General features: G+C 43.8%; 1 protein-coding gene and 1 long non-coding RNA gene across 9 annotated transcripts in view; one reads left to right on the top strand and one right to left on the bottom strand.

Annotated features, from left to right (window-relative positions):
* The window catches only part of FOXN3 (forkhead box N3), a 408,466-nt gene that overhangs the window by 169,976 nt on the left and 212,129 nt on the right, over positions 1 to 26,361 (bottom strand). For all 8 annotated transcript variants that reach the window (XM_057488226.1, XM_057488224.1, XM_036882252.2 and 5 more), the window contains one exon: positions 10,479 to 10,615. In XM_057488226.1, coding sequence (XP_057344209.1) covers positions 10,479 to 10,615 — 137 coding nt within the window. The remainder of the gene's footprint in view (positions 1 to 10,478; positions 10,616 to 26,361) is intronic.
* LOC130679471 (uncharacterized) lies at positions 9,885 to 13,920 on the top strand. Its single transcript, XR_008992418.1, has 2 exons — positions 9,885 to 10,304; positions 13,120 to 13,920. It is a non-coding gene; the product is annotated as an uncharacterized LOC130679471 (long non-coding RNA).

The following is a 26,361-nucleotide window of genomic DNA, read 5'->3' as shown; positions in this document are numbered from 1 at the left end:
TGCCTTGTGACAGTAAAGGGGTTATGCTGACATCCCTGGGCAGCTAGAAGAAATGTTTTGCACTATTCTTTTAATCCACGCCAAGCTTCCTAAGAGAAATCACTGGCTGCTGTCTTTTGAGTAACACCTGTAGGCAGGGTTCTGTTTAAACCACAGGGAGATGGAACCCAAGGAGAGCCCTGGTTTTCAGATCTTCAATCTGGTGGGAATTACAGAATATAAAGTATAAAAGGATAACTTACAATGCAAACCTATATACAGAAGGGCTGAACTGGTTATGTGGCATGTGCAAAAGCAAGACTATATAATTATCAAACGAAAGCCTGGAAATGGTGAGGAGGGAGAAGTTAAAACGCACTGATCTTCTGTGGGCCAGGCACAAGCACTAAGCATCTGACACATCCTTTCACTTACTGCCCACAGCACTCCTTTGAGCTTGGCGTTCTTATGCCACAGCAGGGAGGACGAAGCGCAGGCTCGGGGAGGTCAGGTAACTTGTCCAGGACCACAAAGCTAGTGAGTGGCCCAGGCGAAGTTCTAACCTGTGTCTTGCTGCATCTCACTGAGATCTGCTCTGGGCCTGCTTTGTCAGTGGACGGCCTGCAGAAGCTGGAGGGAGCCTGGGGACCCTCCAGGCGCAAGCTGTGCGGGCAGGTGTGGGTCGTCAGGCGTCGGTCGTCAGGCGTCGTGCCATCGGGTGCTCTTACACCTGAGCAGCTGAGGGAGAGGGAGGCAGGAGATCTGCCCAAGGCCCGCCCCCCAAAGCTCCTTAGGGACAGGCCCGCAGCAGTGTGCCTTGCCTGCTTTCTACTCTACCACGGGGCAGGACTCTGACAGGCAGGGAGGCAGGGGAGGGCTGGGGAAGTTTGCAATCTTGACATCTTTTTCATTTTCCTCCTTCCTTTCTGCCTCCCCAGACTTGCCTCTTTCTTCTGAGGACGTCACAGCTGCCCCACCCAAGTGTCCAGCTGCAGGACCAGCTACAGCCTACACGGCAGCCAAGTACGGGCAGCTACAAGGCTGGACAGGGAGCCTGGGGGGCTCACCAGAGCCACCCTAATGCCCACGTCCAGGGGGAGACTCTGCTGGAACGTTTAAACGGGAGAAATCACCCTACAGGCCTCAGATTCCCTATAGCAGGAAAGAAAGGGAGAGGGGTCAGTTTCTAGCTCAAAAGAAACCTAAGATAAACTCTGCTCTCCTGATAGTTAAAACAATTCCTTTTACTCAGAAGCCCCCCAGTTGCAGAGGGAAAGGAGAAGGTGGACGAGGAGGTTCAGGAAGCTGCTAAATAAAACTATTTTCCTTTTTACCTGAGTATGTTTTTACGATTCACTGTTGTTACTCTTGCCAAACCAGATGGGGGTGTGGATTCGGGGTAAGGGGTATACAGGCTCATTAAACAGAGATAGGCGGGCCTCAGCTGGCTAACAGACTTTGACCCAAACTTTCCATTTCAAAGTAGATAAACACACAGTGAACACGTCTCAACTTGGAACTGTGATTAAGCAACTCAGTCTAAAAAGATAAGGATTAAAACATGGCTCTAAATGGTGTATGGATGTTTTCTCCAGATGACCTGAAAATCAGCAAGGGTTAGCAATTAAAATGGAATTTCTGGTGCTTCTCTCACTCTTTCCACACTTTTCACATAAATGGCAGAGTCTCAAAGATGGTTTGACAAATAATGTGACATGGGCCTTACAAAAGAAAAAGAAAAGGTCAAGAATGTGATCAGAGACTCCAGCCAAAAACATGTGATTCTACAGAGCAAGGACACCAGTTCGGCTCTTCCATGGAGACTTGTACAAAGGGTAGGTGTTGCTCTCATTAATTCAGTGAATAAACAATAGGGGGAAGATCTGGATGATTTGATGGACAGCTTTTGGAAATGATCTTCTGCTTGGCAAAACACTGAAGTGATAATTTTATTCACACGGAAGGAAATGCAAAGTGTCACTAAAACAAGGGAGGTAATTATAGGGCATGAATCAAAAAGCTAGATGACACAGAATGAAGAGTAACAAAATTAGTCCCATCACGGTCTTAAAATCTGGACTTAACAATTTCAAGAGAAGAATTTGACCTCTCATTTCTGAGTAACGAAGCCAGGGCTGTTTTCCCTAATGTTTTGTTTTCAACCTACACGTGGGACTTGGAGAACTAGAAACAGCATCTATAGCATGATATTCCATTATTCTAATGCCACAGCAACCCAACAGACCTAGAAACAGAATATCTCAAGAGTTGGAAGAGATAACTTACCAATTCTCCTACCAATATTTGAAGGACCTTGGAAGCTGGTGGTCTAGTCTGGACTAGCATCCCCAGGGGTAGCTCATTCACCTACCAACCCAAACATTTACCCAACTCCTAGTACGTGTCTGGCACACTGTTACATGCTGTTGTGTTATTGTTATTTCTTTTAATAGAGCCCAGATCTCTTTCTGTAACTTTCTACCTATTGGACCCAAATCCCTCCTAGCTGGAGTTGAAAACAGCTGGCATGCTGACCTTCCAAAGGTGGTGTTCTCCTGGTTTAAATGTTTCCAGCTCTTTAGGAGTAGCAGGTTGTTCCCCTAACCAACCTGATCAACTCTTCTCTTTATCTCAAAGTGCAGAACTACCTAGAGAGGTCTGATCCGCACTGAAAGTGGGAATTACAGCCCATGACATCACTTGTTCAAATGCTCATTTTTTATTAATATTACCTAAGACTAGCCACCTGCAGTACCCTTTGACCACCCTAAGTCACTGCTGACACACAGTAAACTAATCCTTCCCTATTCTATCATCCTCAAATCTTTTATGAATGATGGGTTCCACTGTCCAATATAATTATGTTGCATCTCTACTTCTTAATTCTATTCCTTTTTTCATCTGTAAAATCCAAGAGTATCTAGTGTAACTGGAAGTTGGGGAAAGAGGAGACTGAGACAGGCAGTGGTAGATTTTGGTTTTCTGGTGCTTCTCTATACAATTTGCCAGTTTTACACTTCTGCGAAACAAAGAGCACACTCACTGCCTGTTGCTGCACACTGTACATCATTGATTTCATGCATTTTAGACAGTTCTTTCATATTTGTAACATGCAGATCAATTTCTCCCCCTCTAGGAGGGTGAGGGGTTTAACAAATATGCAGAAGGCAGATCAGCCCCACTCACAGACATTTCCCCTCTCTAACAATGCCTAGGATGCTCTGATCAGCAATCTGCCAAGTCTTCCACTGGCTACTTGGAGAAGCAAATAAATCAGGGACCAAATTGGCAAAGACCCCAGACTCCTACTGAGTCCATCAACACTTGAACTTTCTAAGCAGGAATTAGAGACCCAAAACCTCTTTGTTATCCATCATCTTGGAGCTGGATCAACAGAAACTTATCAGTAGAAGACTTAGAGGGATCCTCACACTGTTATTAGAACACAGACCAGGGACTGAGGGCACCCGGCGTTCAGAGGATGAACTCTGCATGGCTCCTCAGCCATGAGTTTTACTCAGCACCTGAGTAATATACATATAATCGGGCTGGCTGCTGGAACATTCAACTTCCAAAGTGAATGTGAAAACAGAATGGAATCAGATGACTGGGCACAGTATTCATGTGATATGCCTGGTACATAAATGCTCAAAGATAACAGGAACTGTTTTCCATTTAAATAAAATAATGCAGGATTGAATGAAAATGAAATGTACAATGGACAGCAGACTGAAGGAGAAATGCTGAGGTTAAAAATATTCTGAGACCACCTCAGAGAATATAACGGAGGTCAACAGATAATATGATTTGATATGCAAATAAATTATAGCCAACAAATTGGTTTTTAAAGCTCACACAATCTTTTTTTATAGGCAAGACTGAACCCCTACAGTTCTAGGCCTTTTCTGCGTCTCCTCTAATTTTTTTAACAAAATATAAAGTTTGTATTTGCAAGTAATGTTATTATTAGAATACCCTGTCATTCATACCACATTAATTTAGCATATCCTTCTACATATTTAGCACAAAGGAGCTTCATATTGATATTTTTAAATTTAATATTCTTTAAAAAATTACTCTAAGCAAAAAGTTGCAATTTAAGCATACTCTTTCAAAACACATAATACCTCACACTTTTTAATTAAGTTTACACAAATAAGTATATTGAATATGAGGAGCATTTATAAAACTATTTATGGTCTCCATCAAATATGTCGGTTACAAATAAACATAAGGAGTGTAATCATGATGCTACTAACCTAAATCTCACATTCTTTCTTTACACTTGACCGAATTAAAACTTGCAAGGACACAAAAATTGAACAATTACACTCTGTCAAGTGCAAGTTAAAACTGGTTTTATTGTGGCTTTGCAGTCCTTTTGCCAACTATTAAATGCACACCACTTTGAATAACTGGAATGAAAGATGTCTTTTTAAGTTAAAAAATTACTGGATGCTATCCAAGCAAGGAATAAGCTCTTTCTTGCTGTGTGCAAATTCAGCATTTTAGTAGGGGAATTAACACGGCTGTGCTAACAAGCTTAACATTCTAAGGATTTTCTAATCTTTTAATTGTCTGAAAGGATGAGCTCCCCAAACACCCCACCTTCCTTACCTCCCCCCCAGTGCAATTCCCCATGACCACTGCCAGTTCACTGCTTCAGCCCAAGCCTACTTACTGGTAAAGAATCACTGGTGATTTCATTAATTCGTATCTATACTGGCTACTCTGCACAGTACAATTTCTACATCTTCAGCAGTATTACTCTACTACGCACGCATTTAAAAAAGCTTATAAGGAATAAGCTCAAAGCATATGAATAGGGTAGCTGATGGGGTAAACGAAACCTTTTTGCTGAATAACCACTAAAATCAGCCATTTTCATGTAGACCCTCAATACCCAAAAGGCCAAAATCTTTGGGGAGGTCGTTAATGCATTCTTTTGTGGCTGATTAAATTGATCTGAAGAATAAAAGAGAAACATAAAGAGCAAACGAGTAAGTTTAAATGTCCGGGATTTCATTGAAAAAAAAAAAAAGAGCAACAAAAACTTGCCTGAAATGTTTCGACTCTGCAAACTTTAGGTAAAGCCATCCAAAAAATAGATCTAGCTTTTCAACTAAAAGTCTTGTGGGTTTTTCTAACTTCATACATGTTAGAATATAATACTTTGCACAAAAAATAAAACACGCTGTGGTTATTTTTAGAGCGAAGATATGTAACCGACATACAGAGGTGTATTGGGGAACAAAAGTTCCCTCAATCAGGGTGTATATTCACCCAGAGCCCAACTGTGGCCAACCCAACACACAGACCAGATGCATATGAGATGCTGAGGTTTCTCTGGATGCAACCAAGGAAGCGCAAAACTGAACTGGCTCTGGCTCCCAAGTTAGGTTTATTTTACTGAATTTCCCTTCTCTGAAAGCTGATCATCCTGGAAACTCTGTAAATCACACTGTTTGATTAATCATAAAAGCTGTTCCCACCTATGGTTGAGAGATGATTAAAATGCTTTTTCTGTAAATTGATCTTGGATCGACGCCTGTACCCGAGAAGACATTACATCAGATCCACTTACATACCTTTTGAAAATGATCTGTTGTCATCAACACTGTTGTGGGGCATCTGCTATTTATAGGGCATTCATTAATCTAGTATTGTGAAGTATAAATGCCCCCACTATGAAGTATCAAAATCACAAAAGTCGAGGTCACCCACTGGGGAAATCCATTTATTTTCTATCAGACTGAAGAAAGGTTAGAAAAGGAATTTCCTAAAAAGTTGGTGGGAGTGCGGATTGGAAAAGAGTGTAAAACTGGAAGGCAATTTGGCAAAAATCTCTATCAAAGTGTTAAAATATGCATATCCTTCAGGAGGAATTCTATGTGTAGGAAGGAAGGGCATATGCTAGAGAACCACTCAAGCAGACTATAGGACTTCTCCAAAGGGCAAGACACTCAAGTATACCATGCCCTCCCTCCTCTTTCCAGATCTAGAGCCTGAAGGCCACACTAGCAAAGATTTAGGGTCTTAAAGGAAGCAGACTTGGGGTGATCCACGGGGTTCTGTGAGCTCAGCCTCAGGGATGGTATGAAGCCCAGTGAAGTGGCATTTCACAAAAATAAGGCTCCAAGAATTGTAATCTCCAAATAACAGTGATGCCCCTCAAGTGGCTCAGCAGATCCTACAGAGCATGAGGTAAAAGCAAGAGCTCCTGATAATCAGCTCTTCAAAATATATCGTCATGATGACAGACACCCACTCAAGTAGGTCAGGCAACTGCCCGGGGTGCAGGGCTTACTCTCCATCACACCCAAAATGACTTAGATATTTAAAACTGGTAAACTTAACTAGTCTGCGAGTTTGGAGACCACTTTTTCTTTTAACAGAAAAGTAACAAAGATAGAAAACACAGAGTTCCCATATATCCTTCACTCCGTTTACCCAATGTGAGCACCATACATCACTACGGGATGTTTGTCACAACTAAGGAACCAACATTGGCACATGGCGCTTAACTGAGCTGCACACTTTATTCTTATTTCACTAGCTTTCCTCTAACGTCCTTTTTCTGTTCCAGGAACCCACCAGGATATCATTTACCCATTTAGTCCGTGATGTCTCCCAGCCTCTTCTGGTCTGTAAGTTTCTCAGACTTTCCTCTTTTGAACACCTTGACAGCTTTGAGGAGTGCTGGTCAGGTATTTTGTAGAGTGTCCCCTACAGGGAACAAAACTACTGTCTGATGTTTTCCATGTTAGACAGGGTTATGGATTTGGGGAAAGAAGACTACAGAGGGAAGTGTCCATTTCATGACGTCATATCACAGGTACATGCTGTGAGCTTTGCCCGCCCTTTCCATGCTCCACTAAGTTTAGTCATTAAGGGGCAGCCACTCAAGGGATGGGCAGTTACCCTCCAACTGCTGGGGTTGAGGAGAATCTGCATAAATCATTTGGAATTATTCTGTATGGGACATTTGTCTCTACACCTTTTACTTATTCAATATTTATTTATGTCCATGTGGACTCCTAGATAATTATTTTAGATTTAGGTTTATAACCCAATACTATGTTTTTTATTTTGTTGCTCAAATCATCCCAGCTTTGGCCACAGGGAGCAATTTCAGGTTGGCTTCTGTGTCCCTTGACCATACTCCACCAGTTTGTTTTCTGAACACCTCTCTACTTCCTGATTCGTCGTATTTTTATCAGCAAAAGAGCCTTAAGTGAAGGAAGGGACTGGTATGGGTTGAACTGGGTCTCCCCAAAATTCATGTAAAAGTCCTGGTCACTAATACCTCAGAATGTGACGTTTTTGGGGGAACAGAGTCACTGGAGATGCAATTAGTTAAAATGAGGTGATAGCTAGTCCAGTATGACTAATGCCCTTATAAGGGGAAATTTGGACACAGCCCAACGGGGAGAAGACTGCATGCAGGTGAAAGCAAGGAGACGCCTCTACAAGCCGAGGGTGCCAAGACTGCCAGGAAACCATGACGCCAGGAGAAGGCCACAGAACAGCTTCTCTCCCTCACAGTCCCCAGGAGCAACTAACCCTGCCGACACTTTGATCTTGGACTTCGAGCCTCTTAAACTGTGAGAAGATAAATTTCTGTTAAGACACTCTGTTGTTACTCTGTTACGGCAGCCCTAGCTGGCGAATACAAAGGCTAATGTCACCGAACTCTGCATTTCAGTTAAAAATAATTTACAAATGTGGTTATCAAAAGAAGCACGTATAGAGGAATAGCCTAACAAGTAGCCAAAAGGGAATGCTGGAAAACAGAGGTACAGGGCTCTGTGCCACAATATTTGGCATTATCACCTGGATGGGAACAACAGTGGGGGCAGTGTTTTCAGATGCCTCGTTTTCCCTGCAGTTTTCAGCCACCTGCAGCTTGGTTCAGAGCGCTACTTGCGGAGCACACCTGCAAGTCTAGCAATAACCACCCATCTAGTATAATCATCGTCTTCAGCATGCTAAGCAGCAGCTCCAGAAAAGCCACACACTTCCCAGGTGCCCTTTCACAGCAATCCTGCAAAGGGCTGACAGGTGATCCCCAGCATGACAGCCAGATAATGTCAAGTTGGCATTTTTGGTCCCTGTTTAAGGACTTGCTTTGTCCAACTTCCATTTTCCCTAAGTCCCATCAACAAGTGGTCTGATGACTTAGAACTGAACGGAATACCACATCCCTGTAAGCAATACAAATACTGTACAATCACCTAGTACTTAGGACCCTTGGTACAATTTTATACTTTACAGGATACACAGCAAGCTCTAAGCTTTCAGATGAAGGGATTATAGTCCCCAGGAAGGAGAAAGTGTTTTGTTCTCAGAGTTAAGAGATGGAAGAGGCAGGTTAGAATCTGTATGTCACTTCACTCCACATCTAGTGGTGAATGGAGGTGAAATGGAGGTGAAATCTAAACACCCGCATGGGTAGATAAGGAAACATTCTTTTTTTCCTCCTATCAACTGGGAGGTGACAGGACAAGATATGAAGTATTCATTTGGAAATTATTTTCACTGCAAAAGCTCTGGTTTGTCTGCATTTTTATGCCTATATTAAGAAAATCAAATGAACTCATTAAGCTTAGGCCAGCTCAGAAAGCCTCTCGCTGGAGTATGCAAGCCCTTGCAACCCCTAGAGCCCTGCCATAATCCTTCAAATTATTAAATAATTACTGTGTTTCCCTTGGGGTCACATTTGGCAACAAAATACTGGTCTAAATGAACCTGTAATATGAGCCAGTGAATTACACTTACGCTCTTCACTTCCTAGAAGCAAAAAGGATATGAAATATTTCCAAGACACAAACTGGGGAGGAAAGGGAAGGGTTTTCTGTGGGGTTTGGAGTGGGGGGGGGGGGGCGGGAGTAGAATGACAAAGGAACATGAGAATCTGGGAAAAATCCCAATAACGAGTATCATCTCCTCCCCCACCACCTTGTATATTCACAATTCTCCCCTCCAATCCCCATTCCCTTCCATTTCAGGAGTAGCTACAGCCACAAGGAGAAAAACAAACATATGGCTCTGTCCTTCTGGACATTTCTACAATGCTGGCTGGGATGCTTTGGAAAATCCCATTTCATCTCCTACAGCTATATGACCTCAAGTTGTCATTTCCAATAACGTATGCTTCCACTGATTTTTATGAACACAGACAAAAGCTGCTACAACCTTTTTTTTTCCTCCCAAATCTTTCAAACTAACTGTAGTTGCTGTGTAGGGTTATTTGTTTCTAAGGCAACAGCGTATATCTAAGTACTAATGGCCTGTCCTTTTGCCAGGCAACAAACAGGCTTGTGATGCAACCGCACCTGTCTGGCTACGCGTTGCTATGGAGACGCTCCAGTTGCTATGGCTACCATCACGCTAATCGCCTAGCAAAGGCAGACATACAGCAGTCTTCTCAGAGAGCCCAGCTGTTCCTCCCAGCCTCTTGCTGAAGACTGATTGTCTAGGGCCTGTGATGGAATGCTCCTCAACTGAGATGCACAAGAACTTCATTAACGCCATTTCGGAGGATCGCTTTGTGCTCCCTTCTGCAGAATCAGCATCAGACAAGGGAAAGAATCTGCCAAGAAATAGCCTGTAAAACTACTGAAATCAATGAACTCACACCACTCCTCAATAACATAAATTTGTACTCCAAGGATAATTTCTCTTAACCAGGTGGTTGCAATAGAAACATGTCTATATGTTTAAAAATATATATATATTTTTTCTTTGGTAAGATAGAGGGATCTATTTTAAGCCCAAGCACTATCAAAGACAAAATCAGTTTTACAATTTGGTTCTGTGTTATGTACTACTTTTTGCAATCTCACATTACCACCACCAACCCACCCACCCACCCCTTTTTTTTTTTTTTACAAAAGTGACCAGCTACATACACATCCTCCCCTCCACTCATATCTTTGCAAAAATGGCACCCATGACCTCACAGTCTCAAAACAAATGGCATGTGAGGGAGAATAAAAGTCTCCATTGTTCTCTGTTGTTCTCCTTGAAGAGGCAAACACCAAGTAACCACAACAAAATGATCTCTGTGGAGCCCCGTCTGCATGGAGACCGGGAGTGACAACAGTAGAGTCCCTCAGCAAACACCTGTAGACACTCTCGGGCCTGCTGATGGCAAACCAGATCCGCTTACTGGACTCATTCCTGTACTTTTATCCCAACAAACTGTGACATGCTGAGATGTGAAGGCTGTCAACTTTTCTTTGTAAATGTTTCAACCCAGGAAGACATTATCTTACCCGCCATGAAGCCTTCTGGAAACACATTCCTCTGGAGCAGCAAAAGGGGTAAGGTTTGCAGGAAATACGACAATGGATATGCCTCTAATGATGCTTAATTTCTTCCTCATTTATCTTTAGTTATTTTTAATACCATACAGCCTATTAAATTAGTTTCAGTGCCTGTCTGACAAAATAATGCAACTTCAGTAGAAAAAAAACAAAAAAGTCTGAATTGCTTACCTTTGATAGGCCTGAGGAGAGGCGGGAGGTGTATTGAACACGTGTGGGTGTGGGTGATAAGGTGTCTTTTTCAAAGCCTGAATTAGATTTTGTCTATACTCTGGGTCTATGCACCACAATGACCCTTTCCCAATACTCTGCAAAGAAAATTGAAATACAGGTGGTTAACACAAAAAATTAAGTATTCTGCAGTAAGTAGCTGTACAGCTATTATCAGAGTTACTTAAAAGCCTCTCGCTTATTTGCTATTTGTCAACCTTAAATACTGTAATATCGTACTGACAATAGAGCACCATATAAAATACGCTGCAGTCTTAACTGGTATTAAGTTCAACAGATAAAATGAACACATTATTATCAGGTGACGGTGATACAGTTATAGTATAATTTTCATATCCTAATGGCCAAAAAAACCCCCTCAGATTCCTTTGTTATTATTTTTCAGTGGCAACTTTAAAGAACGTATGCATTCTGTTCTAAAAACAAGTTGTAAGTTGATCAGATTTTAAACGTTGAAAGAAAAAGAGGGCTAAACACCCTCAAAACTCCATGTCCACCTTAAAAATCTGAGTTATATTTTTTAAGCCATATTACGTCCGTAGCACTACACAAACAGAAAAGTAATCCACTTGTTTTTTTCTTTTTTTTCCTACTAACAAAAGAACGCCATTTAAGCTTCCCATGGAATCGTGTAATTACCTTCCCCAAGAAACAAAAGAACTCAGGCAGCAGTGGTAAACCTAAGCCAGAATCCAATATTTATTTTTTGGATTCCTCAGTTTAACAGTATTCTGCTCCAGGCCTCAAGGAGCTGAGTTTTAGAAGTCAAACTCTAAAATGCAAATATCTTAAAGCTGATTCCACGGAAAGAGGGAAACTTGCTCTGAGGCCCACTTTCAACTGCAGGCTTTTGGTCTGCAGACAGCATTTTCTAAAAAAAAAGTTATGTCCTTCCTCTGAGGCCCTCTGAACTGGCAGCAGGCCGGTGGGCAGTCGCTGCTCTGACTGCAGCTTTCAAGTGCCCGACTGTACCCACGCTGTCAGATAAGGTCATTTGTAAATATTTACTGATCTGGAGAGAAAAGAAGTCAAATTATATAAACGCGTGCCCACCCCATGCTTCCAGCCAACCGACTCTCTTATTTTCAGAACTATTGTGCTATGGGAAGATTTAGGAAGCAAACAAAAAAATCGTTTATTGTAGGGAGAAAAGTCCGAGAAAATCCCTTAAAGACGTTACTCCTAAAATCTTTAAAGAATGTTTTAAAAGTGTGTATTTCAATCATCAGTTCACCAAATAGCTTACTTAAAAACTTATTCAAAGAATCCATTAAAATTCTATATAAACCACATCAGCAAGCAGTGTAATGGGAATTAACTCTTCCTGGTGCACTGAGAACGGGGTATTCCTCAAAGCCAAGGTCAGGGGGCTGGGACCTCTGATCACTCGGAACATCCCCCTCCAGCGTGCAGGCCTGGCCCCAAACACAGGTCCCAGTCAGGCCAACTTTCCTGAGCCAAACACCAGAGCACCCCAGTTTAATCATCTGGATGCTTAAAGGCACAAAAGACTTCAATTTTGGAAAACCCAACATCCTGATATGTAGCCTTTCATTTCATTCGTGTATTTTCATTCCCACGATCTTTCAGGGGGACTGACAAGGCTTCCCCAGTATGGCATGCAGGCCCCCAAACAATCTGCCCCATACCCTTTCCAGAAAGCCAAAACTGGGAGAGGCTGGGGGAGCGCAGCCACCACACTGGGAACAAGTAACACCAAGCACGAAGTGGGTTAAGCTCCTCAGCAGGGGGGTGCTGGCCTGACTCCCGTCAGAGGTTCCCAGAGCAGCCCCGCACCCGAGGAACCTGCCTTTCTAATCCACTTGAACACAAGTATCCCAACCAGCTACCTTGAGTCCCATATGCAACCCCAACATTTTTGCAACTAGATATCTCAGTTCTGGGAATCTAAGGGCTTTTGTTTCATTAAGGTGGTTTTCCAGGTGGGGCCATTTAACCTTACAGAGAATAAAAATACGACAAAGGTCAACTGACCTTCTTAGGGTAATAACAATAAGCCCCGAATGTGGTTTCTCCTAATCCTGACCTAAGCATCTTGTTGATAATACTACACTACTGTTTACAAACCGAATGGAAAAAACCCACGGGAGGAGCCAGAGGAGGAGAAGGGGGCGATTTCACCAGGTGCAAGAGGCAGGGGGAGGTGAGAACTGCAGTTCTGGAGCCAAACAGACTCCTGGACAAATCATGGTAGCAGGGCAGCAGGCGGCAGGTGGAACACCAAGACCAGGGCAGTGCCTGCAGGTGCTCAGGAAGTGGTGGAAAGGGAGCAATGCTGGCTGTATGACGACTTTCATTAAAGCACATCGGAGTTTCCCAAAGCCATCCACCATAAAAGCAGCACCAATTCCCAAAGTGCCAGTGGCGGGGCCTCCAGCAAATGAATGGCTATTGAGAAGTAAAGTAGGTCTCCTCCTTTGTGCTGCTGGTCCTGGCTTAGCAAGGTCACTTTGCAGGGCTTTAGTGCTTTCTGAGCTCCCCCACCACCCCGCCTGCATTTCCATCAGCAAACCCCATCTGCCTTCCACACACCCTCTACTGTAACTTCTTCCTTACTCAGGAAGCCAATTTTGACGCACACCAACCTAGATGCTGGAAGTTTCCTTTCGCCCAGCTCTTGGCAAGATGAGTATCAAGCCGAGATTTAATTACAGACCTGGTCAGCACCTACACACAGTATTCATTCCCTGCAGACATCTGCCTGCGCTTTGGATCACAATAGGTCCTACCACGATCAGTTCTGCATTTTATGGTAAGACAGGTCTGGAGCCACTGATAGGTTTCCACAGACCAGACACTAATTTCAGTATCCTGTACTTAGAATTTCCAAATAAAAAAAATTTAAGAAAGCATCTTCAAGACACATGCACAGGGACACTGTCAGTCGCTCCAATCCCCTCGATGATTTTACGGTGGAGAACACTAGGCAGAGCTTGGAAGGCACACGACAGAGGCTGGCATGCACCTAACTTGCAAACATTCTCTTTGGTTTTATCTAACAGTTCTGAACAGTAAAAAGGTTAACTTGAAAAAATTTTTAATGGAAATATGAAGAGAGAGAGAAAGCTCAGGTTTCTTAGGCTAGGAAAAATTACATTTAATGCCCCTGACCGGGGAGAAAAGGATGTAATTTGATTACAGTTGTGTAATAAGTTTAGAGTCAGAGCTTTTACAAGAAATATCTGCATCTCATCTGAAGAATAGGCTTTTTTTTTTAACCATGGTAACTGTGAGGGCCATGCATCATTAAATGTTAAGGATTTCAAAATAATAAGGGAAGAAAGATCCTCATTCATAGGCACATTTTTTGTATGCATATATATACATTTTTTAAGTAGATACACATACATATACATACACATATTCACAAAGACAAAAATGTATCTATGAATGAAGATCTTACACACACACACACACACACACTTTGAGAAACTAATGGGAAAAGTAGAAGGGGAAAATGAGCTAAAAGATATGGATGAGGTCATGGTTTTCATTTGTTTGTTTTTTTTAATTACAAAGCATTGGGGGGAAATGCAGACATCTCCCTGTCAGCAATAAAAAACACCAATACACAAGAGAGACAAAAAGACAAGAGCCCACCTATATTGTAGAAAAAACTGACTATTGGGAAAGGTTTTAAAAGAGAGAGATAAGAGTAACAACTAAATGAAATCTTAATCTCACTTCTAAAGATAACATTTTTTCCGGCAGTCTAGATCCAGGGCATCTGGGGCAGCCCAGGAGTCTCTCCCCCACCCCACAGCAGTCTGGAGCTGCCTGACTTCGGGTCTTCAATTTGGGTATCTTCACTAGACTTTGAATTACTGAGGATAAGGACCATTATTTTAAACATTATTTTCAAACTCTGGGCTTGGTACATTATGGGTCACGAAACCAGTGTAATGGTGCCAACCAGCACTGTTTTAATGGAACGGAATAGAAGCAAATGGAGGAGACTAGAAGAGAATATGTATGTAGTAAAGTGACACTGTGTGAAATGCATATGTGTGTACATGCATATAGGCATATACCGGATCACAGGGTAACCTATACTTCTTACTAGAAATCTGGGTCCAAGAAGGATGGTAAACACGGGTCAAGGACTATGGTTTCTACTTTTTCCCCATCTCGTCACTTCTGAGGGATAAAGCGCAGGTCCAGCAGTAAAAGAGGACTCTCTCAGTATGACACCCCAGGGCCAGGGGAGGGAGTAATGAGGCAGGGCCCACCTCACGATGGAGCAGGGAGCTGGCTGTGTGTCCTGGGGAGTCTGAAACAATCCCTCCTGATGTTGCCGATCCACCATTGCTGAGGGTGTTTGCCACACCAGCCTCACTCACTCACTGCCTCCTCCATATGGTTCCCACCACATGCCAGGCACCACGGGGGACAGAGTGAATAAAAAAGAATACAAGAAGGCCACCGCTCTCTTGAAGCTCAGAATTCTAGAAGGGGGAGAAGATACTAGGTAAGTAAGGAAATAAGTAAGCAAGACCAGAGAGACTGTAATGCCTGCTGTGAGGGAACAGAGAGAGAGTAACATGCCAGAGGAGGGAAACTCGCTGCTGCGTAAGGAAAAAATGGGCTGGAAGCGTCAAGGACCTGCAGAGATCTGCTATGAGCTGACATCACCTGGGACGGCCCCAGGTGACCAGGTGGCCACAGTGGGGAGGCTTCAGGATGTAAGTGGGAGAACCAGCTGGACCGGGTGATGGATTAGAAGTGGCAGGTAAAGAAAAGAGAAGAATAGTGGTTTGGTTTGAGCAACAAATGAGGTCAAAGATTGGGAGAGGGGGAAAGTCTTGTGTTCATGTGAACATACAGCCTTTGAGATGCCTTAAGAATTCAGAACTACTCATTAGCATACTCGAAAGACCTGCTGGACATATGCCACCTCTCTTCTCTCTGCTGGGCCCTCCTGACCCCAACCTTTATAGCAAAAGCTTATAAATGTAGAAAGGTAGATTGGAGGGGGTCTGGCTTTAGATGTTTAACATCAACTGATTCTTTTACAACAGAGTTGGCAAACCTTTTCTTAAAGGCTGAGAGTCACTATTTTAGTGTTTATAGGCCATGTGGTCCCTGCTGCAGTAACTCACATCTGCTGTTCGAGAACAAAAGCAACAGACAGTCGTGGCTGTGCTTCTGTAGTACTTTATTTACAAAAACACAGTCCATGTTCGCTGTCCTCTGCCCTCCAGCTCCTGTACTTGATTGAATGAAGGGTTCAAACTCAAAGCTCCTGTAGTTTGGAAACATAAAACCAGGTAAGGCGGGGGAGTCCTTCAGGAGCAGAGCTGGCTGGGTCCTGTGGGAGAGGTTACTGTCGATGATCTAAGTCAGGGGCTTCAAGGCCAGAAGGGGCCTGGGGGAGGAGGAGACAGACACAGACCACAATAAGGGAGCCCACCAGTAATAAGCACACGGATTATTTGTTGAGCTGCACCTAACACCCCTGCTCTCTGGAATCACTGTGTGTGCACAGCAACCTCTCCCTCTCAGGGTCTCAGCTTCCTCACCTATAAAAGAGCTGGTCAGATTAAATCACCCCATAGATTCATAACGCTATGCTTTGGGAATGTGTTACTACAGATTAGTATACATGGGCCTTCATTTCTCCACCTCGTTCCTAGCCTCCCAACACTGCCATTTTTCTGTTCTGGGCCAGGACCACACACGTAAAGTCAGTAAGAAGGATGCTACTGAGCTTTCAAAGGATAGTCCTTATGTGGTTAGCATGAACATAGGAGTCCGGGAAACCCGGGTCCAACCCTTGTTTTCATTTCCCAGCTGTATGACACTGGGCAAGTTACTGAACTGCTCTGAGCCTCGGTTTCCTCACCTCTGAAATGTGGGTGATACAATACCTGTCTCACAGGATTGCTGCAAGGATTAGATGAGGTAGTAACTGCTGAGCACACAGCAAAAGCTCAACAGATATTGCTCTCCTTATCACGATGGTAAAAATATCAAATAGTCAGCTTTCCTTGACACTGACCTCCAAACATGCACGCCCTGTCCTGACGAAGCAGGTACTTGTCAAACTGTGAAATAATGCAAATTTCATCTTAAAAAAATAATCCCATGTGGCTATTGGTTTTGCATTGTCTGATGGTACTTTCTAGGTCAAAGAACATTTTGTAACAGATGCACTAAGGTGGATGTGGAAATGGAAGGTCAAAATAGAACAAAGCGAAGGCCTGGCCAGCAGGGTGCCGCCAGAAAGGACACGGAGTTTGAGGAACCCACCTGCCTCGAGTCACTTTGCGCATCAAGGCCCTCCGGGTGGCAGGGCCCTGTGGCCGTCCAGGGATTCCCGAGAAGAGGTCCCTGCCCTTCAGAGCTTACAGCCCACCACCTCCTTCTCTGGGTGGAGAGGCCCTGCCCGCCACGCCACCCTGGGGGCTGGGAGGGAGAAGAGCTGACAGAGAAGAAAGCTGGGCAGGCAGAGCTGGGATGGGCAGAAGCCGGCCTTAGGATGAAGGAAGGTCCCCCAGTGGGGAGGGTTGGGGCTCAGGGGCCACAGATCTGTTCTCTTGGGGACCCACAGGCTCACACTGGAAATTGGAACTGATGAGGTCCACTCACTCTTCACCAAAAGACATTTGTAGTTTTATTGATAGGGGACCCAAAGCTGACATTTTCATCAAGTGGCTCTTTTACCCAGTATAGGAAGTCGTCCCAGGATCTGAAATGCAGGCTTAAGGTATTCTGGAAAAAGCCTAGACTTATTTCACTATACACATCTAGCTAATCTCCTGGGGGTGCCCTGCAGCAGCGCCCCCCACGCAGGTCCTGAGTTTCTGCTCCCATCACATCACGTAGCCCCTCACCCCTGCTGGCTTCCCCCTCCCCCGGACCTGTCCCCTGCTCAAGCTTCTCCTAGCCAAGCTGGCACAAAGGAGGAAGTGAGGAAAGAAGGAGGGATGGGTGCTGGGGGGCTGGGGGCTGGGGAGGGAAAGAGAGCTGGGGGACTGGGGGAGGAAGGAGGGCTCGGGAGGAGGGCTGGAGGGCTGGGGAGAGAAGAAGGGATGAGGGCTGTGGGAGGGAGAATGGGGGGCTGGGAGGGAAGGAAATGGAAAAGGGCTGGGAGAGAGGCAATACGGGGCGGGGGGTGAAGCGAGCAGGTGCGGATACTCTCAGAACCAAAGTTTCCTCCAACTCACAAAATTCATCCTGAGCCTCCCATTCTCCTTCTCTATACCCCTTTCAGACAAGGACAGAATCCAGACTTTAATGGGGCATAACCCCACTCAAACTTACATGGGCCTAACGAACGGATGCCCTTTGGGCCTCACTGTGAAGCAGGTCATTTGACAGCACCTATAACCATATGCACTACGACACAAAGGAGGGTCCATTTTTAGGGCACAGAACCTCCAGAGGAAGACAAACAATAAACAACCATGAAAGACTGCATAAGCTGGCCAAAAGGCTACAGGATGACAGGAGGAAAAAGGTGAGCCCTCAGAGGAGGAAAGTGTTAGAACTGCACCGTCCACGTACACACACACACACACACAGGTGCACACCCAATCACAGGCAGCAGGTCCTGGGACCCACTCAATGCCCACATACCCTGCTCAGGGCAGCCCCTCCAGCTCCTTCCTGGGCCTGCCTTGCTACAATATGCAGCCCCTTAGAGACTCAGATGCCCCCCTGCAAAGCCCCACTCCGTGGGCCTGTCAAGATGGTGAAAGGCAAATACTACAGACTCATGCCAGTGTGCCCGTGACAGGGGCTAGAAGCGATGCCAGGTCTCTCCCCAGGAGCAGTCCAGAATGCATTCCCACAGGAGGCTCCCAAACAACAAAGGGATGGAGCTGTGTGGTTCTTGTCTAGACTGCTACTCTACTGTCACTAGGAATAAACCACTTGTCTAGACTAGCAGTTTCTTCACCTATGTATTAGAATAACACAATCCTCTCCAAGTCATCTTGGGCTTAAATACACCTAATACAGTATCTGGAATGTAAAAGGCAGTTATTGACTTAATTCTCCTCTCCATCAAAAGAAGTCACAGGAAAAGTTGGGTAATGATGGAAAACAACAAATAAAACAGAAAAGTTATCATAACAAATGACCATGACATCACTCCGCAAGTGAGTGATTCCTAAAGGCCCTTCTGTTCTAAAATTCTGTAATTTATAAAATAAAGACATCAAGAGGGATTTTTAATGTTTTTAATTTTAAGAAAGTGATCTAAGGAATTAGCCAAGTCCATGACAAAGGGAAGAAGAATGAAAGAACAAAATGATCACAAAGATTTTTTTTTTCTAGATACACCCTGCCCATTTCCCATAACAAAACGGGCAATTAGTCCAGAAAGAAGATTTTAAACAAAGAAGTCACATCAGACACTTGGATTTCCCTAACAATTGTGTTTTAAATGGCCCGTTTTGCTCTCTGTTTTCTTTGGGGTCTTTTTCCCCTAAAATCAAAGAGGAATTCCACTCCTGGTCCAAACTGGAATTTCTCTCTCAGGACCAGGGACGGCCCCAGGAGCCTCAGTCCAGCTTCCCCTGGGAAGGGGCCCCTGCAGGCTGGCAGGGCAAGACCCAAGGCCTCAAGGCCCACCCCAGCTTGCCACCAAGAGCTACAGATAGAGCCCTTGAAGATCACAGTCACTGAGTAGTTCAAACTTACAATGTGTCCTCTGAATATAGATATGAAATCGCTTCTCTTCCTGCAACGTCTTGCTAGTATTTTACAGATGTGTTTCCAAAGCTGGTAAGATGGAAATCATGATTGACCTGTCAATCGTACAATGTTCAGATACATGAGCTCTATGATGATTTTAAGGCCACATAAGCTCTTTCAGAAGCATGCCCCAGCCATCCTTGAGCACCTAAAACAGGTCGTCCTTCCCCGGGCATCTGTGGATATGGAGGCAAGGGAATGCAGGTGGGCAGGTGCAGAAGGAACTGTTTTAGGCACATGATAACTGCTTCATCTCTAGTGGGGAAGCTGGACAGGGTGTGTGTGTGTGTGCTAATCAGTGCAGGAAGAATCATTTCCTTGCATTAACAACTAAATAAAACCAAAATAGCCCCCAAATTTGCCTAAAATCAAATTAATCTCAGGCAAAACCTGGCGTGGTGAAGCTGGGTTAATTGGGAAGGAAAGCAGGTGATCAGTTTACCAGGGTTGTGCTTTTTGCAGGAATCTCTCTGTCACCCACTGCTGGATGCAGCCCTGTCTCTTCTCCTTCCCTCCACCATCCAACCATAGAATTTCCACAGAAAGGGGGAGGCCAAAGGGAGCGCAAATCTGAACCATGTCAACTCAGGAAGGCTGGCAAAGCTATGTTTGTTTGGGTTGAAGTGAGCTGTTTTTGTCCTCTCTAGACTATTGTTTCCCAACTGCCAAAGGCAGTCCAGAGCTGAGGCACTAACAGCAATCAATAATAAAGTGATCACCAAAGCATTCAAAATATATTTACTGCTAAGTACTGTCAAGCTCTACACTAGTGACTTCTAATAAAGAAAAGGGCACACAGACACACACACACACAGACACACACACACACTCTCTCTCTCTCTCTCTCTCTCTCCACACACACGGCCTGATAACCAAGTCAGAAGGCCAAAGAACTGACATCTATACAATCACTGCTTTTATCCAACTAAATCTTAGGATTCTCCCAAATCAGTTGCACCAATCTGTCCTTAGGGGGCTTTGAGCAAATAAGGGTTAACTATTCTCCCCTATCTGAAACCTCACAGTTATTACCTAGGCAGGCTGAGGAGGAGAAGAGACACAGAGAAGTTCAAAAAAATTTCAAGCACTAGCAAAACACACAGAAGTATAAGCAGGTGAGAGTTTTATGTACTTCTAATCCCAGCCATGCTTCAAAGTCAACACCACCGCTTCAAAGAGTTGAACTACCACTCAAACAAATTCTAGATATTTTGCAGCATCAAACCATATACTCACTCACACACGATACATGGATAGATAGATAAATCCTTCTGGCCATTTAACTGCTAATAAACTTATTACAGAAACAAAGATGTGCAAATTTAAAAGATTTCACGTGTCACCTGCCATGAAACAGGAATGTACCAGGATGTGATAAAACTATCTAAAACATGGATATATCCTTAAAAAGATTTTTTAAGAACAGGTGTTTGTTTCACTCCCACAATCTTAAATTACAATTGCATACACACATTACAAAGAGGATTCCTGGTATAATAGAACACGTACATTAAATTGCCTTTTCATGCCTCTTTTTTTAAAATTTAAAAGGCAAACTGACTTAAAAGATATGAGGGGAAGTTAAAGAAAAACATTTATTTATGTTGACAGAAAAATAGTTCTTTTAAAAGCTCAAGTTTAAGTTAAAAGTAAAGGACTTTATATAAACATACTCCAGCAAGCAGAGGAAGGGGACAGCCAGCTGGAACTATGGAAGGACCTTGCACTCGTTTACCTACCTCCACTTTCTTTAAAGTAATTCAAATGCTGCAAATGATAATTAACACCATAATGTTTTATGGACGGTAATAAAGGCACATGTGGGCCTGACGGACAGACAGCCTTAGTCGGATTACATCTGGCCCACCTACTGCCACTTTATCTTCTGGTTGTCAGTAGTTACTCATTTATTTTTAAATGTTCCAATATGATCTTATCTAATTGGCACATATAATTTGATCACCTTATTTCCGTAACTAAAAGTTGTTGAATGTACCTGCCCAGGTAATAGTTACAGGTATAAAGTGTGTGTGTTCTGGGCTGGAGCTTAACAGTTATGGTTCTGGGCTGGAGATGAACAGTTTACGGCCTTTTATTTCAAAAAGAGAAGAAAGGAAGAAAATCCTAAAGACCCTCTGTCTTAGTAAAATATGCACACTGGGCTGTTGGCTGTTCTCTAAGGAACGGCCGTTGGCCATGGGACCAAGTCACTCCCCCCGATGGCCCACAAGGGGCCTTTCTGGGGCTTTCTAGGCTGGGAATCCAGCTTTTTGCCACAACATCTTGCTATAACAAACTCCACCCATTTTTAAGGAGAAATGGTCTTTATAATGCCTCTAAATTCTAGCCTAAGTATTCCAACAGCAAAGGACGCTCTTTCAACAAAGGTGTTTGAGCACAGCCAGGGCTCCTGATGTCACAGGAACTGCTACAAAGATAACCTGGAACCGTCCCTGACCCACAAGGGAGAAGCACAGTGACCAAAGGACAGCTTGGGGGTCACGCATCCCTCCTCAGTTCTTGTGGATATAGTCGGCTAAGGACAGAGCCCCTGGGGGCAGAGGGCACAGCCGAATCTGTGGGGGCAGGGACAGAGAGCGTCAAAGAGAACATCAGGCAAGAGGTGACCTACCCAGGCACCAGAAGGAACACAGGCCTTACCAGGCTCTAGGCAAACACAGAGGGAAGCCAGGGAAGGAGAGGGAGAGGGAGTCGGGAATGAACTAACCCTGTGATTAGTGCTAAGGGGCTGAGGAAAAATGTAGGTGAACAGAGGCTATCCAAAAAGACTCACCAGGACCCAAGGAGCCACATGGAAATGTGGATGAAGCCTGCTACCTGACCCCGCAGCCATCTGGAGCCATAGCACCACGACATCACTACCCTCCGCTCCTGGCCTCACTCTGAGTCTCCCTGGGCTGCTGCAGGGCACTGACGCCAGTCCTCAATCTCATCGTCATACCTTCCTCACCAGCCGTGCCCCAGTAAGGTCCTGCAAAGGGGGTACTTACCAGCCTCGGTATTTGCATAATCATCCCACTGACAGCTGAATTTCGGAGATGATGTGAGGTGTGTTACCTGCAAAGGCCAGTGTCAAACCTGAGCTCAGGTGACTACAGGGATTCACCTGGGCTGTAAGCATAGTAACCTAAGCGACTGTGACAGGACCACGGGGGCACCTTGGACATCACCCTTTTCTGGACACTTCCCAGCTCCCATAAGAACTCACTGCAAAGTGAGGCACACAACACAAGGAACAGTTCTCCAGAGATTCAACCAAAAGCTCACCAGCTTGATTAATAACTGACAATTACACAGGTGACAGGACAGCAAAAAGGGGACTATCAGAGACAGTGTCTGCCAAGGGTTATGAGTTACCTGACTACAAGGCATAGGGAAAAACCTCTGGCTTAACAGTGTGTTTCATCTAACAGTGTGAATGCGCTCTCTGACCACCATTTTGTTAGTACTGAACCGGATCTCAGGACTTCCGTAGCCAGTATTTCAGATCGCCTACCAGGGGATGGGAGGGAGAAGAGAGCTAGGTAGGTTGCCCAGGAACACACCAGGCTGTGTACAGCCCATGCCACAATGATTCACTGATGTTTCCACATACAGCCAGCCCCTGACTATCCATGCAGATTTTTCTTTTGGTATCATTAATCTACAATTACATGAGGAACATTATGTTTACTAAACTTCCCCCTTCACCAAGTCCCCCCCACATACCCCATTAGTCACTGTCCATCAGCATAGTGAGATGTTGTAAAATCACTACTTGTCTTCTCAGTGTTGCAGAGCCCTCCCCATGCCCCCCCCTACATTATACATGCTAATCGTAAGGCCCCTTTTCTTCTTCCTCCCCCTTCTCCCTCCCTTCCCACCCATCCTCCCCAGTCCCTTTCCCTTTGGTAACTGTTAGTGCTTTCTTGGGTTCTATGATTCTGCTGCTGTTTTGTTCCTTCAGTTTTTGCTTTGTTGTTATACTCTACAGATGAGTGAAATCATTTCGTACTTGTCTTTCTCCACCTGGCTTACTTCACTGAGCATAATACCCTCTAGCTCCATCCATGTTGTTGCAAATGGTAGAATTTGTTATCTTCCTATGGCTGAATAATATTCCATTGTGTATATGTACCACCTCTTCTTTATCCATTCATCTACTGATGGACACTTAGGTTGCTTCCATTTCTTGGCTATTATAAATAGTGCTGCGATAAACATAGCGGTGCATCTGTCTTTTTCAAATTGGGCTGCTGCATCCTTAGGGTAAATTCCTATAAGTGGAATTCCTGGGTCAAATGGTATTTTTATTTTGAGTTTTTTTGAGGAACCTCCATACTGCTTTCCACAATGGTTGAACTAATTTGCATTCCCACCAGCAGTGTAGGAGGGTTCCCCTTTCTCCACAACCTCACCAACATTTGTTGTTGTTTGTCTTTTGAATGGTGGCGATCCTTACTGGTGTGAGGTGATATCTCATTGTGGTTTTAATTTGCATTTCTCTGATGACTAGCGATGTGGAGCATCTTTTCATGTGCCTGTTGGCCATCTGAATTTCTTCTTTAGAGAACTGTCTGTTCAGCTCCTCTGCCCATTTTTTAATTGGATTGTTCGCTTTTTGTTTGTTGAGGTGTGTGAGCTCTTTATATATTTTGGATGTCAACCCTTTATTGGATCTGTCATTTATGAATATATTTTCCCATACTGTAGGATGCCTTTTTGTTCTACTGATGGTGTCCTTAGCTGTACAGAAGCTTTTCAGGTTGATATAGTCCCACTTGTTTATTTTTGCTTTTGTTTCCCTTGCCTGGGGAGATATGTTCATGAAGTCGCTCATGTTTATGTCCAAGAGATTTTTGCTTATGTTTTTTTCTAAGAGTTTTATGGTTTCATGGCTTACATTCAGGTCTTTGATGCATTTCGAATTTACTTTTGTGTATGGGATTAGACAATGATCCAGTTTCATTCTCTTACGTGTAGGTGTGCAGTTTTGCCAACACCAGCTGTTGAAGAGGCTGTCATTTCCCCATTGTATGTCCATGGCTCCTTTATCGTATATTAATTGGCCATATATGTTTGGGTTAATGTCTGGAGTCTCTAATCTGTTCCACTGGTCTGTGGCTCTGTTCTTGTGCCAGTACCAAATTGTCTTGATTACTGTGGCTTTGAAGCAGAGCTTGAAGTTGGGGAGCGAGATCCCTCCCACTTTATTCTTCCTTCTCAGGATTGCTTTGGCTTTTCAGGGTCTTTGGTGGTTCTGTATGAATTTTAGAACTATTTTTTCCAGTTCATTGAAGAATGTTGTTGGTAATTTGATAGGGATTGCATTAAATCTATAGATTGCTTTGGGCAGGATGGCCATTTTGACAATATTAATTCTTCCTACCCAAGAGCATGGGATGAGTTTCCATTTGTTAGTGTCCTCTTTAATTTCTCTTAAGAATGTCTTGTAGCTTTTGGGGTACAGGTCTTTCACTTCTTTAGTTAGGTTTATTCCTAGGTATTTTTTTTTTTGATCCAATTGTGAATGGAGTTGTTTTCCTGATTTCTCTTTCTGCTAGTTCATTGTTAGTGTATAGGAAAGCCTCAGATTTCTGTGTATTAATTTTGTATCCTGCAACTTTGCTGTATTCCAATATCAGTTCTAGTAGTTTTGGAGTGGGGTCTTTAGGGTTTTTTATGTACAATATCATGTCATCTGCAAATAGTGACAGTTTGACTTCTTCTTTACCGATCTGGATTCCTTGTAGTTCTTTGTTTTGTCTGATTGCCATGGCTAGGACCTCCAGTACTATGTTGAGTAACAGTGGGGAGAGTGGGCATCCCTGTCTTGTTCCCAATCTTAGAGGAAATGCTTTCAGCTTCTCACTGTTCAGTATGATGTTGGCTGTGGGTTTTTCATATATGGCCTTTATTATGTGGAGGTACTTGCCCTCTATACCCATTTTGCTGAGAGTTTTTATCATGAATGGATGTTGAATTTTGTCGAATGCTTTCTCAGCAACTATGGAGATGATCACGTTCCATGCAGATTTTACACACCAAAAATTTTATCTCACTCAGACTATTGGTATACTGCTGAGTCATCTGGCCTCACTGTCACTCCAACTTGGAACTCCAGGTGTATACCACAACTTGAGTAGTGGTAGTGGTAACAGCAATAACCATTAACTGAGAACTGATTTACATGCATTCCTCATTTAATTCTCCCAACAAACCTAAAAGGTAGTAGTACTATGATCCTACACTTAAGGAAGCAAAGATTCGAACAGATTAATGAACTTGCCTAAGGTCAAATGCAAGCAGTTTGACTCAGGAACCTGTAACTTCACCACCAAAATAAGACTGCGGGGAACACCATTAGGTAGGTAGCCAACTGCAATAAAACCGTATCACATATCTCCAAGTCAAATCACAAATGGTTCTGGGATCATCTACCATTCTAAGTAACCACTCTGAAATGGGAGTGTGCGTGCAAACACTTTCTGAGACATACATACACACAAACACACACTTGCTTTCATCACTCATGTCAGATGAGAAACAAAGTCAAGATGCTGTTATTATTATGACTTTGTAAACTGTACTGCTGTCCCACAGTCATCGGAGATACATCATCTTTCTGTTTGCATAGGAAAATTTCAAAGGATGATTGATTACTATCTCAAGTGGCCCTAAGCAACTTGGTGGAGGAATCTGAGAAGATTAAGTCCATTTATACAAGAAAATGGGCTCCAAAGAGATAAGGGCTTGCCCTAGATCATAATCAGCAAGAAGCAGAGCCAAGACTCAAACTCTAATCCTCTTAGTTGCCTCCACCTTCCCACCAAACCATGATGCTTCCATGAAAAAATCCAGCCCACAAGAAATGTTTTCAAATCTGGGTGTAGGGTTCAGAAGATCCAACAGCTGTACCAAGACAAAAAGGAATCCACAAAGTGGGCAACTTGTAGGTGTTTGTGCCAATGTTTATACGTCCCTTCCTCGTCAGGCAGGACCCAAGGTGTCTGAATTCACCTGGCAGGAAGGAGATTCTTTAAATCATGTACTACTTTAGAGAAAGGGAAAGGGGCTTTAGTTTGATGGGTGTGCCCTAAAA

The sequence above is a fragment of the Manis pentadactyla genome, chromosome 11, assembly GCF_030020395.1.
Source record: "Manis pentadactyla isolate mManPen7 chromosome 11, mManPen7.hap1, whole genome shotgun sequence".
Taxonomy (NCBI): Eukaryota; Metazoa; Chordata; class Mammalia; order Pholidota; family Manidae; genus Manis; species Manis pentadactyla.
This window is presented reverse-complemented; position numbering and strand designations above follow the sequence as displayed.